Raw genomic sequence first — 17,926 nt, forward strand, 5'->3', positions numbered from 1 at the left:
GTGTGTGTGTGTGTGTGTGTGTGTGTGTGTGAGATCTTTGTGGGTGTGTCCTCCCCTAACCCCTGTACCAGGTAAAATGTGCTCGGCTGTGATCTTCCTTACCTTTTGGACAGGTTGTCCTCAGTATATCTCCATATGACTTCTTCCCTGAAATCCATTTTGTTTTGCATTGCAAATAGAGTCACTTAGAAATACTCACTGGTTCTTCTCTAAAGTTTTGTTCATTGTCTTATCAGCTCTCCATAAACCTCATGTTTCTTGCCAGCTACCATTTATCTATGATGAATTCACAGAAGTGAAGCACACGTCACCACCATAGCTCTGCACGTCCCGCGTCCATCACCAGACATCTCCGACTCTGTCTCTGAAGTATCCCTTGGCTATGTTTCCACTTGTCATCTTCCTAGACTACTGAGGAAACTCGCTTTCTCCTGATTGGCTTCGTTAGAAGTTTGAGACAATAGGCAAGTTAATGGAGTTCATTTAAGCATAGAACAATTCCTGAATGGGGCAGTGTTCCAAATCACAAGTGGTTCAGAGCCTCCCTAGCAGTGGGAGTAAATGGCTTTATAGGATGAACATGCAAAAAAATTGAAGAAAACTACTCAATTAGGTAGGCATTTTCTTTGAGTATAACTTAATGGGAGTTCTCCAGTTATATAACAGATTGGTTACTTGGATTCCTGAAATTGGCGTAAAATGCAATTAAAAATTAATCAGTTGCAATTAGTACATGTAAGGTAAATTTGTTGCTTGCTTGCATGTTTGTTTACAAAAAAACATGTGCAAGGGTATCTTTGGTAAAACACTGAAAGTTTTTATTGATATGGGGAGGGAGGCCATGTAGATCTGAGCATGGTGATACATACATATGCTTATAATCCTAGTGTTTGGGATCCTGAGGCAAGAGAATTTCAAATTTAGGGCCAGCCAGAACTATATAAAACTTTGTCTTAAGCTAACACAAAGTATTTATTTGGCAATTGAGAATGTTAGATACAAGGCTGCCAGCAACAATATTCAGAGGTCTACAAGAATTTCCAAACCAAAAAGAAAGATAAGGGAATGCAAAACCACAGGTAAAATCAAAAGACCCATAAAGCTTGTCAGTAAATATCAAAGAAGTATAATAGCACCATAAAACTAGTTCTCAACATGGGGCTGGAGAGATAGGTCAGCACCCACATGGCAGCTCACAAATGCCTATAACTGTAGTTCCAAGGAATCTGATGCCCTCAAACCAGTACACATGAAAACAATTAAATAAGTTAAAGAACAACTAGTTTTCAATTTTGTGGAAGGACATTAAAGTTCTTTAAAAACAATAAGCAGTTTTAACATGTTAAATTTGTAATACATTTTATCAGAAAAGTCTTAGTTTTCTTGAAATTGATCTTTGTATGGTTCGGGATCCTTTATATCAAGTGTCCAAAGGATTTTTTTATAATTTGACAAGCTAAATGAAAGAGCAAAGGCCATGAATAACAAGTATTATTGATAAAGAAGATAGTAGTATTGAGTACCAAGAGAGGAATTTGCTCTACCACATTAAGACTTGCTATAAGTAAAGTTCAGGTAATTGTAAAGGAATGCAGAAAAGGGACATATATGAATGAGATTTGGGGTGATTGTGGGCCTTCTGTCTGATATTTACTTATCTGTGACATTGACATTGTATATAACATGAAGTACATTAAAATAACACTGATCTGGGATGTGCCAACATGCCTGTATTCTCAGCACTTAGGCGGCTGAGGCAAGAATAGAGAAAGATAAGCCAGCCTGGCCTAAGACCTTATCTCAGAACAAATATACATTAGTCACTGCCTGTTGTCTACTATCTAAAGAGCATTGTTAGGCAGGTGTAGTTGAACACATCCACATTGGGAAGTGGCAGCAAAAGCATTGGAGTTTAAATGCTAGACTGGATACTGGCTTAAGGAAACCACACATAGGGGCTGTGGCTGGCTCAGCAGATAAAGATACTTGTAACCAAGTCTGAAAACTTGAGTTTGATACCTAGCACCCACATAGTGGACGGAAAGGAAAACTACTGTGTAAGTTATTGTCTGATCTCCACATACATACCATGGCATGTACCCCACCCTCTTTAGTTGAATAAACAAATAAATGTAATACAAAATAAACACATCACAAACAGGAATGTGAAGGGGGATGGAGAAATTGAGATTTTTTATTTAGTTGTGTGTTTAATTTTTTCTCAGGCAGTACCTTGCTCCATAGCTCAGACTGGTCTTGAATTCACTAGATAACATTCCACTGCACATCTGAGATTACAGGTGTATACTACCATGACTAACAACATTAAGTTTTCCTTTTAGTACAGTTGAAAAAAAATGTTGCATGGTTCTTTCTTTAAAAAGCAAAACAAAACAAGTGTCAAGATTCCTTCCGGCATCGCGGTGTACGCTTTGGTGGATCCGCTCCTCCCTTTCCTCCCTTCCTTGCAAGACTGCTGTTCTACTTTACATATTCTGGTCATGTGAGCTCTGTTAGCCCCTATGTTTGTCTTCCTGGAACCCTTCCCCTTCATGGTCCTCTTTTTATACACATCATAGTCACTCCCACACAAATGTAAAAAGTAGAAGCTAGGATGCATGTATCTTTAATGTCAGGACTTTAGAAGAGATCCAAAAAGACAAATCACACATAGATATATGCATGCCCTGCACATGAATTAATTTAGGTTAGAATGAATACCTAAATCAAAGCTGAATACTGCCTATCTGAGCTTTTGGAGCTGGCCAGCTTTCCTTAGGCGCTGCCAAAGACCCTGGACAGTAGATTTCCCTCGTGTGCAGAATTGATAGAGATTGCAAACCAGCAGCAGCAGGCCATGTTACGTATCAGAAACTTTTATTTGGATTATACACCTTAAGTTTAAATTAATTTCCATCATAAAATATAAATAGCTTTTATATAAAAGTTGGGTTGACTGGTTTTTCTGATACTAAAGTCCTAGGTTTCTAATGGCAGCTGGTGGCTGGAGTTAAATGGCCTGTGTGAGCTTTAAACAAGAGGGTGGTTCTTTTTGGCTTTCAGCCATTTTTCTATTGCTTGTTTTGCCATGTAGGCATGCAATTCATCTCCTGGATTCAGTTGAGAAGGACGGATGGTGTCGCATGTAGGCAGAAACAACATCCTCTTACCTAATGTTTCAGGTTGGTTTTGTTTGCTGGTTTGTTTTATGTATCTTGGGGAAAGTGGACAAGATGCCTGCCAGGGGTCTATACTGTACTGTGATTTCATAGTCCTGTTGGAATAGACCAGTGGTTGGTGAGCCTTTTCTTTATGTGTGGTGCTAGAATATCAAGAGTTGGAATAGGCTTTCTGCATGACAGGGAAGTCCTACAGGACATGCTGCCCAACTTTGGAAAATGCAAAAGCTATTCCTGAGAGGTACCCTCAAACAGCTAGCAGCCATGTCATTCAAAAGGTTAGCAAAATCTCTGTTTCTTTTATTAATAGCAGAGAATTTTTTTTCTAAAGACAGTGCAGGATTTTGTAGAGGCTATTAAGCTTTTGAGTCTGCAGTATTAAATCACTCACTCCGTTGGTCATGGCCTGACAGATAGGGCTGTGAGAACCAGAGCTTTGGATGCCATTTCTGCAGTTCTTGCAAGTTCTCTTGACATAGTTTCATATTTTAATTTTGTTATTTTACATGTTTACATTGCATCTTTATAAAAATATTAGAAAATCTATATGGAAAAAAGATCTGAAGTTAATAATTTCTTAGTTTATCTTATAATTTTGACTACCTTGAAAGGCTTTACATTCTATGTTGTTGATGGGCCAACAAGGTCAGGAAGGTTGCAGGTAGCAAATAAGATTTTTAAACAGGAAATCGTACCTCATTAGTTTTGTTCAGTATAGAATTTTTTTTATGACACTAACCTACTTGCACTATTTATTTTGGCATCAGGTAGACATAACTTTATTGTGATACAGATACAGATTTTAGAGCTCTCGTAGCTTAAAGATATGAAATAGTATTTCAAGGGAATCTTTTCAGAATCTCTAAATGTCTTGGGTATAAGTAAATTCCTATCCTAAGACCAAATATTCCACTTCTCAACCTAAATTGTTTCCCAGGTGCCATCTTAGTCTAGGATCCTGTGTATATATATTCTTAAGATTAAGACAGAACTCTTGGATCTCAATTCCCATGAAACCCCTGTCTCCAGCCCTTCCCATCACCAGCAACAGTGAAGGTAACATGTAAGCCCTTGACATACTTCACAAGACTTCATGGAGCCTCTCCCATTGGTGTTCCTGAGAGTTTCTTGCTGCATTTTAATGGACAGTGTTTTCAACTTATAATTTCTTTACCTTTTCTGTCTTAGGTCTTTTCATAGGAATATATGAAACTTTCTGAATGCACGTGTTTTAGGAAGTGATGAGTTGTATACTTTCTTCTCTAAATGAAATAGCTGTAAGACTTCTGTCCATCTTCTGTGTGTTTCTGATGTAGTATAGTATAGAAGACACTGCTGGTGCTTGCTAGACATTAGTATTTTTCTTCTTGTTCTCTTAGTTGCAACCAAGTCTTCAAATAGAATGTGGGCACTTCTGCCTTCACTCTGGGAACCATCCCCTGTATGTGCTGATACACATTCCACTCCATAACAGCACACAATAGTGTTTCTCAATACAAATGAGACCACACTCCTACTCCTTCAGGGAGCTTACTTTTGCCAAAATGTTAGGTTTCTACAATTGTACCATGGGTTTCTGTGACATCATTGGTAGAAGTACATATTTAAGTCAACTGCCTTCCAGTCTTTGAACTGCAACTGTAAGTTTGGTTTGTCCCCACAGATTCCTATGACAGGTAAAGAAGTCAAAAATTTTAAATTTCTAGCATTCTAAAAGACCATCCAGATTGGAGGAAAAATGCAACTGAGGCAACTGAGAACAAACCTGTTAAAACTGAATTGTTTGGATCCCAGTTTGGAGGGAACTCGGTGGTCTGTACGTTGGGATGTTGGAGAACATTGAATTTAAAGTAGCTATCTGAGCAATAATGTCATGGTCAACTCTGGTGTTGCAGGGGTTGTCTTTGCTATCTGAAATTTGTGGGACTAGAAATGTTTCAGGTTTCCAGATTTGTGGGGTTTTTATGTAGATTTTATTGTTTGAGTACGCCTCATTTAAAAGTCAGAATTCTGTAATACTCCAAAGGATGCAACTTTCTGATCATCATGACAGTGGTCAAAGGTTTTCAGATTTTGAGGCAGTTTGAATTTTCAAACTCAGGATGCTCAATCTATAGTATCTTTGTTAATAAAGCAGGCTCTCTATTGCTCGGAGCTCATACTCACATGTTAGGAAAATAAGTCTTCATGATGTCTGACTTATTTTGACATAGTTTAAAAGACATGTTTATGAAATATGATAAAAGATGAGTTATGGCTTATCACTCAGTCTAGATGATGGACTTTGGGGGACTTCGTGGGACTAGCTTTGCTTTTCTGGATATTTGAAGTGTTTATATTTACCTGATCAAATGAAGATGCCTGTTCCAAGTTCAAAGTTTAAAGGATATGAGCATGAACTTGCCTTGTGCTTTGGGAGAGGGCTTTGCTGGAAGAGAGCCATGCGGAGGGTAGGTGGAGCCCAGAAGAAACCTGGGAAAGAGTGCGCACTTGCCTGCAACCCTGTCCCCTCAGCAGGGCACATGAAGATATTTCTCCCAGCTTCTCCACTCCATGGTCTGTGTTTGAGGGTGGAGCTCCTGTGTTATGCACCACACTACCAACTTGCCTTGCCAGCTGCGGGATTCTCAAGTCACTTTGGCTGTGAGTCCACTGGAAAACTAATGAGGCTGAGTAGTTTTACAGCAATTCAAGAAGCTATTTTCTCTCAGTGACTTGGCACTATAAATGATAATAACCAATGTAAATAACCATTCCTTTAAGCTGTGTGTCTTAGTCACTGTTCTATTGCTATGAAGCCCATGCCAGGCCAAGGTTCGGTCTCCCTTACTCAGCCCCTCCCCCACCTTCTCTGCCTGCCTATCAGGATGTAGCTCTCAATTGCTTCTCTGGCACCATGCCTTCCTGAGTGCTGCCATGCTTCCCACCATGATGGTAATGACCTAAACCTATGAAACTGTAAGCAAGCCCCCAATTAAATGCTTTCTCTAATAAGAGTTGCCTTGATCATAAAGACTTTTCACGGTCACTAAAACAGAAGTTGGTACCAAGGAGAGGCATATTGCTGGGAGAGGTGTGTCCGTTGGCTAGAAGGTGCTGCTGGTTGGAAAAATATGAAAGACTTTGGGACATTGGACTAGAAAAGCAGGCGGGGCTAAAGGCAACTTGAACTGTGGTGGCCCAGCTCAAGAAGTTCCATAGGGCCAGGATATTATTAGCAAGTGGCCTAGAGACCAAACATTCTTGTCAATTCTCTCTAGTGCCGAGTCTCCATATTTCTATCAAAGATACAGTGGAACAGTGTAAGACAAAGGATTCATATCTTTAAAACATTTGTATACTTTTTGTTAACCACTTATAGAGCCCAGTAGAAAGTTTGCAGTAACTAACTGGTCTACAGTTGAACCTTCAGTGGAGAGTTGGACGCTGTTTGTAGGTGGATAGAGATAAGACCATCAGAGAAGAACATTAAACCAACATGAGTTACCTATGAAGCATGGGATGTAAGAAGTGAAAAAGACTGAAGCTTTTAGGGGATGCTTAGGGGTGAGAAAAAAGATGTACATTTTAGTATCTGGCTATCATTTAGCAGGTGTTACCTGAGAAATATAGATTATGTCTGGGAATGGATATAGCTGGGAATTTATGATAGAGACTTCTGTTACAAAGGCATCCCCCTCTCTGGTTCTTCAAAAATCTTAGTAGAAGAGGGTCACAATAGCTAGTAAGAAAACAGACTACTCCAGTGTGGTTCCCTAGTACCTAGAGAGTTTAGGTCATAATTGCCAGATGGTTTTCAAATAGAACACGCTTCCTGCTTGTGTATCTTGTCCTCAGTCTCCTGACAGTTTTTTTTTTTAAATCTATGTTTTACTCTTTTGCAGCTTTATTCATGTATACAGTGAATTTTCATCATTTCAACAACACAAACCCCCTTTGACCTTCCATCTCCCCCAATTCCTTCTCCAGCTGAAAGCCTTCCCAAGTTGCCCTCCTACTTTAATGTCTTCTCTTCATGTGTTACTCACTGAGCTTGTTAGAATTGCATGCATGCACATAAAATAGGTAGAAGGTTATTTACTGGAGCATGGACCAGTCAGCAGTGAGATAGTGACAGAAGATAGTGACTGCTGTTCCCCCACCATCAATTGTTTGTTATATTTCAAAAAGTGATGGGGCCTCATGTGCCCTTTTGCATTTCATAAAATGTTGATGGGCTTAATCTTTTACAGGTAGCCATAGCTCTAGTGAGTATTCCTGGGTATAATGGCCATGTCATGTCCAGAAACATGTGACCTTCCATTCCTTCCAGTCTTTCCTTTCCCTCTTCTATAATTCCCTAAACTTTGGAAGGGATAGTATCAATGGCCCATTACAGGCCAAGCACTCTACCCTATCCTTGGAAGTTGGACCAGTTATGAGTCTCTTTATTAATCGTGGCCTGCTGCAGTGGGAAACTTCTCTAACAAAGGCTGACAACATAATTTGATTTTCTGCATTTAGAACTTAAATATAGGAAGCCAGCAGGGGGTACTACATGGAGGGGAAGAAATGGACCCCCCTGGATTCTTTGCCATGTTACCATTGTCTGCAGAGTGGTGGAGCCTCGACTTAACCCTGAGTAAGTCCAAAGCCTCAGTAGCCAACTGAACTTTGTAAACTCAATGGCATTAAGGACAATGGTAAGAATGAGGTTGTTATCTCTCCCTGTTATCTGTGGAAAGGAACACGTCCCAAAGCCTTTCCGCTCAGTATATTTCAGTTGGCAGTAATTTTCTCTGTTCATATATCAAGATTCGTTTGCCTTAAGAACTGACACAGTACCATTTGTATTTACATTTCTCTCTAAACAAAGTTTCATATATCCAATGGAATTAGATTAAACAGGTGCAAATCTTTTTTTTTTTTTTTTTAACATGTTAAACCTACCATTTTACCTGAAGGACCATTAGGCTGCATGTCCTAAGACTACTTACTGCTCCTAGTATTGGCTATCTGAGGAGTGATTCTTGTGCATAGTTCTATCTCAGGGGACATAGGTGTACAGGGCCAGGTTCTGTCCCAGTGGTTTCGCTAACAAACTGCTTAGAATATGTTTTGTATTATGTTTCCATAGGAGGAGGCATTGTATTGAATTTTTATTGCATAGGTTAGTTTACTGGTTAGGACTTTTTGGTGGAGAGTTTCTTCATCAGGTAGGTGGTATCTTCTAAATAACAAACTCTGTGGGCTCGGAGCAGTGGCTTTCATGATCAGCTTTCCCTTTAACCACTTCCTGATCATAACTTTCTGTTGCTGACATTTTGTCAGGAAGAATTTATACTTACAGACCATCGAAAGCTAGTGTGAATTCTCTTGCTTCTTTGGTCCTTTATAAGACTCATAAATAATTCTGTGAAAATTCACTTCTAAATTTTGTTCTGTTCTTGAGTTCTAAGTTGCCACAAATTCCTCTCCTATAACTATTCCTTCCCTAACAGTATGGCAAATAAACAAATGCGGTGGCTTCCATTTTCTCAGTGACCTAAAGAACAAAATGCTTGTTTAAAGCACTCAGAAATACCAACTTTGTATGTATTTTTAAAAACTTAGTAGAAACAAGCAATGTAACTGAAATAAAATCTGGTTTTTACTGTGTCTGGAAAAATGTATTTGATCGTCTTAAATCTAGAGATTATCCTTTGGTAAATGTCACTGTCATTTCACAATATGCGTCACTGAAGGAGCTGTGCTGTCAAAGCCATTGCATGTTTAGCCAGGGCAGCATGTCTGTGCTCTCTTAGTCCTGAGCCTGTTTGCAAGGTGCTAGGAAGGCTAGGAAATATAAAAGAGGAAATGTGCTTGGTTGTGTTTTAACTATGCACATGGTTTCAGAGCAACCTTCGTCATGGAGTTAAAAAGAGCAAGAGCTTTATTTCCCTGTGGTTGCTCTGATGATTCTCCATCTCTCTGTCTTGAAGACTTAGCACCTTTCTCAGTTGGCTCAGTTCTGGAAAACTCTCACTCCATCTCTCTGTGGTAAGTAGAAGCACAGTCACTTGACCTTCTCAGGAAAAGTCATTGACCCAGGGGAAACAGGAGGAGAGGTACAAAAGAAAGAGGAAGAAAGGTAGATGAATACTTTCTGTGGATTGCATGAAGTTCTGTTAGACCTGAAGAGTCAATGGCAATGTCTCCATCTTCACAGATAACATTAACTGTTTGAGGCAGGGTTTATGTACTAGCTATAGCCTGCGTATTTTTCAGGGAAGCACAGTTTTTTCTTTTTGTTTGTTTTGTTTTGTTTGTTTGTTTCTTGGTTTTTGTTTTTGTTTTTTTTTTTTTGAGACAGGGTTTCTCTGTGTAGCCCTGACTGTCCTGGAACTCACTCTGTAGACTAAACTGGCCTCAAACTCAGAAATTCGCCTGCCTCTGCCTTCCAAGTGCTGGGATTAAAGCCACTTTGTCTGGCTAACATTCTACTCTTGATGGACCTTCACTTCAGTTTGTGACCATTGTGAAGATTGCTACTATAGAAATACACATATTTATGTAAGTTCAACTTTAGGTATTGAGTACTCTTTCAAAATGGCTGTGCCTATTTGTACGTCTATCACCAGGTCTGTGCATCAGTTTAGACTTAGTATGTCACTCATGTGAAATCGTTAAATTTCAGACATGTTAGACCTCATTTGGTCTGTTTTACAGATGAAGTGACTGAGCCACTTCACAGATTTGGGCCTTTTAGAAGAGCCAGTATGATAGCATTGCTCTCTCCACTCATATGAAGTCTCTGTTGGTTTATTAATTATTTGTTAATTATTGAGTAGGTACTGTATGACAGGCATTGGGCAGGGTCCCGCTATTCATTCAGATTTATAATCTAATGATATCCCTTTTATTTTACAGGTTATGGCTTTCAGATCACAGCTTATTTCCTCAAGAGAGGGATACACCTTCGTTGTATCCAGAGCTCCCAGAATACTGGTAAGGTATCTAATTTTGTACATCAGGCATTTTCACAATCAAGTTGTCTAAAAGAGTGACAAAAAAAAAATTAGAGAACAAATATTCCTCTTTGCTTCTGTAGCTACACCATTTATTATTTCAAAGAGTATATGACCCCTTTTGCTCCATTCATTGTGCTTACTGCCCATGAAAACAGAGAGCTGGACAACAATGCACTTTTGTGGTATCACAGCATTTTCCTGACATTTCAGATGACTCAGTGAACAGGTGAGCATGAGTCATTTTGTCATGGTGAGTGTACCCCAGAGCCCTTGGAAAGGGGCAAATGAATTCCAAGAAAGCATTTTCCTAGCTCAGAGCCAGCAAAGCTTCCATAAGTATTTAATGAGGCCAGCTTCCAACTCTAACCTGCACAAGTCCTGATATGGAAAGTGATATCATGTGCAATCAACCACAGTGAAGTAAGGAGATAATGTCCAGTCTCTCTAATAGATCAGAACCTTAGAAAAACTTCCTTGATGGAAGTTTGTTCACAGCATGTGCATGCTTATCTATATTTTCTTAACTCTTGAATGTTGATCAAATATATTGCCATTTTTTTTAAAAGAAAAACAGAATATTTTCTTTTCTATGTATGAGGTCTGCTTTCATGGATGTATATTTATGTCACACATCTGTGCTTGGTGCCCTTGGAGACTAGAAGATAGTGATGGATGTGCTGGAACTGGAGTTACAAATGGCCTTGAACCACCATGATGGGTGCTAGGAATCGAACCTAGATCCTCTGGAAGAGCAGCCAATGCTCTTAACCACAAAGCCATCTTTCCAGCCCCTATATTAACCACTTAGTAGGGTCTTATATTTGTTTACCTCAAAAAGCTAACCTTTCATCTGTTACAGTGCAATCTAGCTTTACAAATTCTGGTTGGGATTGGTGGTGTTTAAATTTTTATTTAAATATTAATGTAACACAAATCAATAATTACATAATCAAGTAAAGTGATACAAAAGAAACTTTTAAATTGATTTGACTATCAAAGTATTCATAATATATTACTCTTATTTTTGAGAAGAAAAATAGAAATATAAAGTAGACGGAGTGATAATTGAGTTCTATGGCTTTTTTTCCTCCATAAAGTAGGACAGGAGCTGCTTACACTTAATCTCAATCATTTATTTCAACAACTAATACATAAATATGAACAAAATTAAATTTTATAATTTTGTTCTTAGAGCTTTTCAAAAACCATATGAGGCCTCCACCCATATGGAACATCTGTATGGGGTCAAACTTTAGATATACCCATGACTTTACCTGCAAGGAAACCTTTCTATGAGAGGCTCCGGTTGACTGAGACCAGAGCAACAAGTTGGCTGAAGTCATGGAGAGCATCCATGTTAGGTAGTGGGAAGAAAATGAGGCAGGTGATGGAGCTTTTACTTAGAACATCTGCCCTGTTGTTATGAGGTGTGTGGTTTAGTACAGTAGTCACCACAGGAACAGCAGAGGCCCAGGGCTCAAGGGAGAACCACTCCAGGAACATTAACTCTTCTAGGTCTTTTGGTACACTCGGACCTAGCAGGTGGTAAGGTGTTACCTGTGTTCATATTGTGTGTTTGCATAATTAACACCTTTGTGCTTAACTAACAATTGAACCAAATGGAGCTGTGTCTCTCATGGGTAGAATATTGAAAGGGTTCACAATAGATTTAGACCTCTCTTTTAAAAACATGCTCACATTCGAGAGGGAATCTTTCTGTTTTAGAGCAATGATTGTTTTTGTAACAATGTATGTGTGTGATATAAAAAAGATTGAGGCAGTGTGGCAAGTACCAAGAGATAAAGAATCCTTCCCATTCAGTGGAGATTGGTATTCTTTGTATCTGTTACACATCACACTAGACACGGTCCTACAGTTGAGTGGTGCTTGGTCGGTGTACAGATGGACAGAGAAGGCAGGTGAAAGAAGAGGTGATATGGATGGCACTGCTTATGCTGTGTTCCCATCACTGACTGAAGGATCCTTGTTCTGTGCTCCATTCTGTGTTCCCACTTGGACATCAATGGCTTTGCTGTCAGAATCTGCAGAGGTGGATTGCTGTGACCAAAGTCTAATGCCATATCTACTGTTACATACTTAACCATCCTCTTAATTGACTACCCAATTCCTAAGAGAAACAGTTGTTTTCATATCCCAATTCAGCTCAGAAGCTTGCTCTATAGTACAAAATTAGCCCTTTAGTTTTCCCCAAGAGCTAGGAATACAATGTATATGTGAATGGGTCACAGTTTTAGATTTATATCTCACATTCTTCCGCTTTTTTCTTTAAGTTTGGATGCTGATTAGAAAACACTGATATTTCTCCCTAACTAGGACTCCTAAACAGAAAAGGGCATGCTAACACAGAGAACAATTATAATAGCCTGTCTGGATGTTCCAAGTTCAGACCAGTTTGCATCCCCCTGGCTCTTCCTAGAACCCACTCTGCCTAAGTGGTGGAAATCTTGTAGAGAGAAGAAGGGAAAGGAGATCCCACTCACATGTGTGTGCTGTATATATAACCATAACAGAAAGTCAACAATGATGTCTTCTTGCATGATGTTAATGCTTTTAGTAACTTGATCTTCTTTGTGTTGTACAGAACTTCGTATATTTCCTGAGAGATTTGTGGTGTGTGTTAGTCAGCTTGCATTTGGTCATGATACTTGGGCAAACCAGAATGAAAAATCGGTATGTATGAAAAAAGCTCCGTAAGTAAGAGAATCTGCTTAATACTGAGTGACCATCTTTTATTATCAGCAGTTCAGCATGTTTGAAGAGATAAGAGATGCCTTGCCTCCCATTTTGCATGATAACTTTGATCAGTTAATGAGTTGATTAATGTGTTGGGTTTTTGTTTCTTTCCCCTCCAAAACCTTCAATATTTAGTTTGCTAGGAAAAACCTTCAACTTTAAATGAGGCAGCAACACACCAGGACAACCTTGATGGTGTTTGTGATTGTAAATGAAGAGAAGTGAAAAATCTGTGCTTCCACTGGAACTTTCCGTTGCAGTCAGTGACTTCTGAATTGTATTCCATGGTGAATCTCTGATGGTTTTTCTGAGAACGAGTGGCTCTCCCCAGTGTATTATTTCCTAGCTAATAGAGTTCATTCTCTCTGGCTCTCTTTCTCATGCTAGGCTTGAGTTCTGTCAGAGCCTTGCTCTGTTTCACAGGAGTTCTCTATTGAGACAAGTAACTGTAGAAAACCTACTCAAAAATATAGCTTACATCTGTGTCTTTTAAGCTTAACATGTACTCTTAACAGTATCCTTATTATTTGTATATGTATCTTGCTTCAATCACACTTTAGTCTATTTAACTTGCCCTTAAAAAAATTTTAGGTCTACAGCTTGAACCTTCAATGAACAGGAAAAAAAAATATAGAGAGAAGACATTAACCCAGCCATTAAGTATGACATGATTATTATGCTTCTAAAATAATTTATGGGGATATTAGATTATCCCTGTTTATTATTTTTTAACCCATATGAAATTTGAAATTTGGCTCACATAGTTTAAAATCAGTTTCTTATCTCATCTTAAGTAAATACATAAGAGCCTCTGAGACAATAGAGACCCAGAAGAAGTCAGGAGCTGAAAATTCATACTTGCATTTAGTTCCTTTGTTCCTTTGTTTTGAGCAGAGAATCCTTTCAAAAAAGCCAGTGCAACCCTTTTATTTCCTCTTCATCCATCAAAACCACTCTAGATATGTATATAAAATAAGATCAGTGAAGCAAATCTGGCCAAAGGCGTTAAACGTTTATTCTTTGAAATATTTCCATGACATTGTATTATCTTAGAAGATTAATAAATACTAGAGTAATATTGTTGGGGTATATTTTAATAAATACTTCTTAACTGACTTTTTCAGAGCAAGAAATAATTGATCTGTGGTTTAAAAAAACAATTATTCTACCAGAATGTTATTACTTGCAGATGGAATACAGGAGAAATCAGATCTTATATCTGATGTGTATTGTTAATATTTAATATCTTAAATTGTTAAAGAGGGATTAAAGCATCTGAATACAAAGGAAACATTATCCCCTTAGGGGCTCTGGTATTTGTACAGATGTAAGTTTTCTGTAGCTGCTGTTATATAAATCCTGTAATCCAGAGAACTTCCTGATTATTGAGAACTTTCATCCTTAACCAGCCTGGATATTTTACATGGGGAGTTTGGTTTCCTTATCTTTAACATGTTCTGATCTTTAATAGGTACACAATCAAAGTTGACCATATTAACTTATAGGAAAATGCTTTTTATATCACATGGTTCTTTTGTTGGTTTTGGTGGCTCTTTTTGGTTATGGCTTCCTTTCCAGTCACATACACACTTTCCCAGCAACAAAAACAAGAGCCAGTACTACCCCTATATCTCCACTGCCACAAGTGTTCCAACTTCAGCTGAGCACATCCCCTCCTCAGGTTCTTCAGCCCACCACTTTCTCAGGTATGTTGTCACTAGAAGCTATAAAATGCCCAGGCCCTCCTGCAAATCCCTCATCAGGCCAGTCATACCGTCTTTTCTGCCACTGATATCTGACCTCTTCAGAGTTCACCTGTCTCAGCTATTTAGAGATCAATAAACAACCTCGCCCTCCCTGATGCCTCCTGGCAGAGAAAGAACAGATTAATTCTCATGATGTACTTCAAACATCCAAAGTCTCTTCCAAGCATTTGAATTTCTTTCCATTTTACATTGATGTTTACAAAAACACAGGGTCCATCTCATTCTCTCTTGCTTATCATTCTAAGGAATTTCTGACTAGGCAAGGCTTGGGAACTTGGCTCCCCATGTAACTATATTGGCAATAAACTAGAGTTATTTTCTTATAATTGTTTATATAACCCACTGTTTTGCCATCCACAGAAGTGATGGTGATGGGGTGATTTTCTACCTGAGAGCAGCCTCGACCTCTTACTGGGACTGTAGCCATTAAGGAGTTCTCCTTAAGTTCCCCGTGCTCTCTGGATCACCTTTGTCTTAAGTGAGAATTTGTTAGGAAACCTGAGAGCATCTATTGAAAACTGCTTTGCCAGGGGACTCTTTCAGCCTTCAGACTAGGAAGGCAGCAGGATTTAGCACCCCAGTTCTTCAAGATAGCTGCATTGAAGAACATATACCAGATCACACAGGACAAAGGAAGCAGAGAGATACCCTTCCTCTACAGAGCAGAGTGAAAGTAGTTCTTGCTGTCCCTTTACCACCATGCCAGTGAAGTCTGTTCCCACTTTGTCAACTCTATCTGCCTATGTGGGCACAGACAGTTGAGGAAGGTTCTCCGGTTGCAATAGCCCTGCACCCTGTCCATGTGCTTGGGATGTGGGAACTGAGCTGTGTACTTTGGGAAGCAAGGGCATTATTATGAAATGAGTCACTGTATTATTCTTACTAGAGTTTCTCATAAGAAATCTCAAAACTCTTGTAGCCTCAGATTTGACCTACTGCTGGCTGTGGAGCCAGAGTCTTCCTGACAGTTTTTACCTTTGTTTGTTCTCTTCACTTTTTCCTTGGCAGCATAAAGAGCATCAAGTCAGAGTTTACTGTACTTGGAGATACTCCACAAAATTGGCTTCTCTCTCTCTCTCTCTCTCTCTCTCTCTCTCTCTCTCTCTCTCTCTCTCTCTCTCACACACACACACACACACACACACAAACACACTTCCCAAACTTAAGTCTCCTGTGTCGAGACTGCCCTTTTTCAGTTGTAAAACCCTGGAGGTTTAGAGAACACTGATATTACTTACTAGTTTCTTTGATTTCTTTATTGAAGTTATGTAAATAACCATGGACCTCTGTATATATCTGGGACATTTCAGGGTCATTGAAAAGCTACTGTTTGATTGTGTGTTGGTTACAAGCCACTCCTAGTCTCTGGAGACCATAGTTCCCATTCGATCTGACCATTACATTGAACAGAATGTTCTGGGTGCTGGCTCTGTACCAAGGTCTCTGCTGAGTTTCAGTGACACAAAAATAAGAAAATACTGCTGCCCTCTAGCTGCTTATAATCTGGGAGATTGACACCACTATTGACTGTCCTGGTCACCTTAAATCAGTCATAGAGTAGAAGCTGTGAATTTAAAGACTAAAGCCCAGAATTTAGATTTCCACTCTTTGTTTTAAACCTTTAATGAGTCAAAGTCTAAGATCCAATTAGAAATTAGAAAATGACACATAGTGTTAGTGCTGCCTAAAAGCAGACCCATGCACTAAGAGTTTTGGGGATTTCTATCTTCTCCTTCATCTGAGTTGTGGCTGAGCTATGAAAATAGTATCAGGTGTGTGAGTGGCACGCACATGCATGCGCACGCGCGTGCGCACACACGGACTTAGGAGCACTAGGGCAGGGTCCACTCTGTAACACAGACTATATGGAAGGATTGCTAAGAGGTCCTGGAAATCAACAACATTTAAACACTAAGTTCAGTACATCTCCTAAGCCAGGCTATTGTTTACAACAAACAAACTAACTTTCTCATTTGTGAATATAATACTGACATAAAAATCAGTATCAAGCAATAAACTACTGTAAGCTAAATTATATCTAGCATATGTCTTATACCCCTCAGCTGTGCATGGTCCAACCTCTGCTGGGCTTATGAAGGAGAGGGTGCCACATTATCTCAAAAAGCCTTGTCAAGAAAAAAAAAAAGGATAAATATACACTAAATAAGAATTTTAATGTGATTTTTACACAAAGTAGTTTTATTTAATGTAGCAACAATCCTGTAGAATCTAGTCATTTTATTTTAGGGGAAATAAACACGTTTTAAGAAAACATTTTAGGCCTTAGGTTTTTTAAAATGGAAGAAGCACAAATTAAAAAAACAAAAACAAAAAAAAAAAAAAAACAGAAGAAATGGACTACATAAAAATTTGAGTGTACTAACTTCTATGCCCTGTGAGGAGCTAAGTAGTCTATGATGTTTCCAAGTTTTGTATGAAGTGTCAGGCTTTAGGAAGCCATTCTTGTCTCTATTTATACTTATGGTTCATGGTAAATTACATGGAACTGTCAAGACATTTCTGTAACACTTGGGAATGGACTTGAGTTTAGAAGAAAGGCTCTTTACTAGTTCCCATTTTCTTATAGTTCAATCTTGCTTATTCCTTAGCAGGAAGCTATCAAAATCCTAGAAGTTCATTACATCCAAAGATTAAATATGAATACGCACAAGGAATGTGAAAATTACCTTTGACTCCCAGCCCAAAATAATTGTCGTTACTAACCTAATCTTTATTATTACTTCAGCCATAATAACTGAGGTCAATGGATATTTATTTTAGCGAAGACCCTGTTTATTTATATTAGTTCATTTCTGCTTTCCTATTGAGATTCTATTGATGATATATTTCTACTTACTATGTAAAATATTCTTTCTTCCTTCCTTTCTTTCTTTCTTTTTTTAATCAAGTAGCAGAGAACTGCCTGTCTGGCCTCAGTAGGAGAAGATTCGTCAAAGCCTCTAGAGACTTGAGGACTCAGGGAGTGTGGGAGCATCCTATCCAGAACAGGGAGGGGAGGAGGAACAGGGTGAGGAACTGTGGGAGAGGGACAAAGGCTGGATAAAAGAAAAGAAAAACAAGCAAACAAACAAGAGTAATTCTTAGTGAGCTTATCATTTGTCTTTCAATTAATGTCATTGATACGAAGCAGAAGTCTGTGTCTTTTCCATAATGATTCTTATTTTTTTTAAATTAAATAAAATTGATTTTAAAATATACAACTCAGTATTGACATTTT

At 38.7% G+C, this 17,926-nt stretch overlaps 1 protein-coding gene across 1 annotated transcript in view; it reads left to right on the top strand.

Annotated features, from left to right (window-relative positions):
* The window catches only part of Slx4ip (SLX4 interacting protein), a 161,842-nt gene that overhangs the window by 121,030 nt on the left and 22,886 nt on the right, over positions 1 to 17,926 (top strand). Inside the window, exons 5-6 of the mRNA XM_021192284.2 lie at positions 10,068 to 10,145; positions 12,771 to 12,859. Coding sequence (XP_021047943.1) covers positions 10,068 to 10,145; positions 12,771 to 12,859 — 167 coding nt within the window. The remainder of the gene's footprint in view (positions 1 to 10,067; positions 10,146 to 12,770; positions 12,860 to 17,926) is intronic.

The sequence above is a fragment of the Mus pahari genome, chromosome 3 (genome assembly GCF_900095145.1).
Source record: "Mus pahari chromosome 3, PAHARI_EIJ_v1.1, whole genome shotgun sequence".
Lineage (NCBI taxonomy): Eukaryota > Metazoa > Chordata > Mammalia > Rodentia > Muridae > Mus > Mus pahari.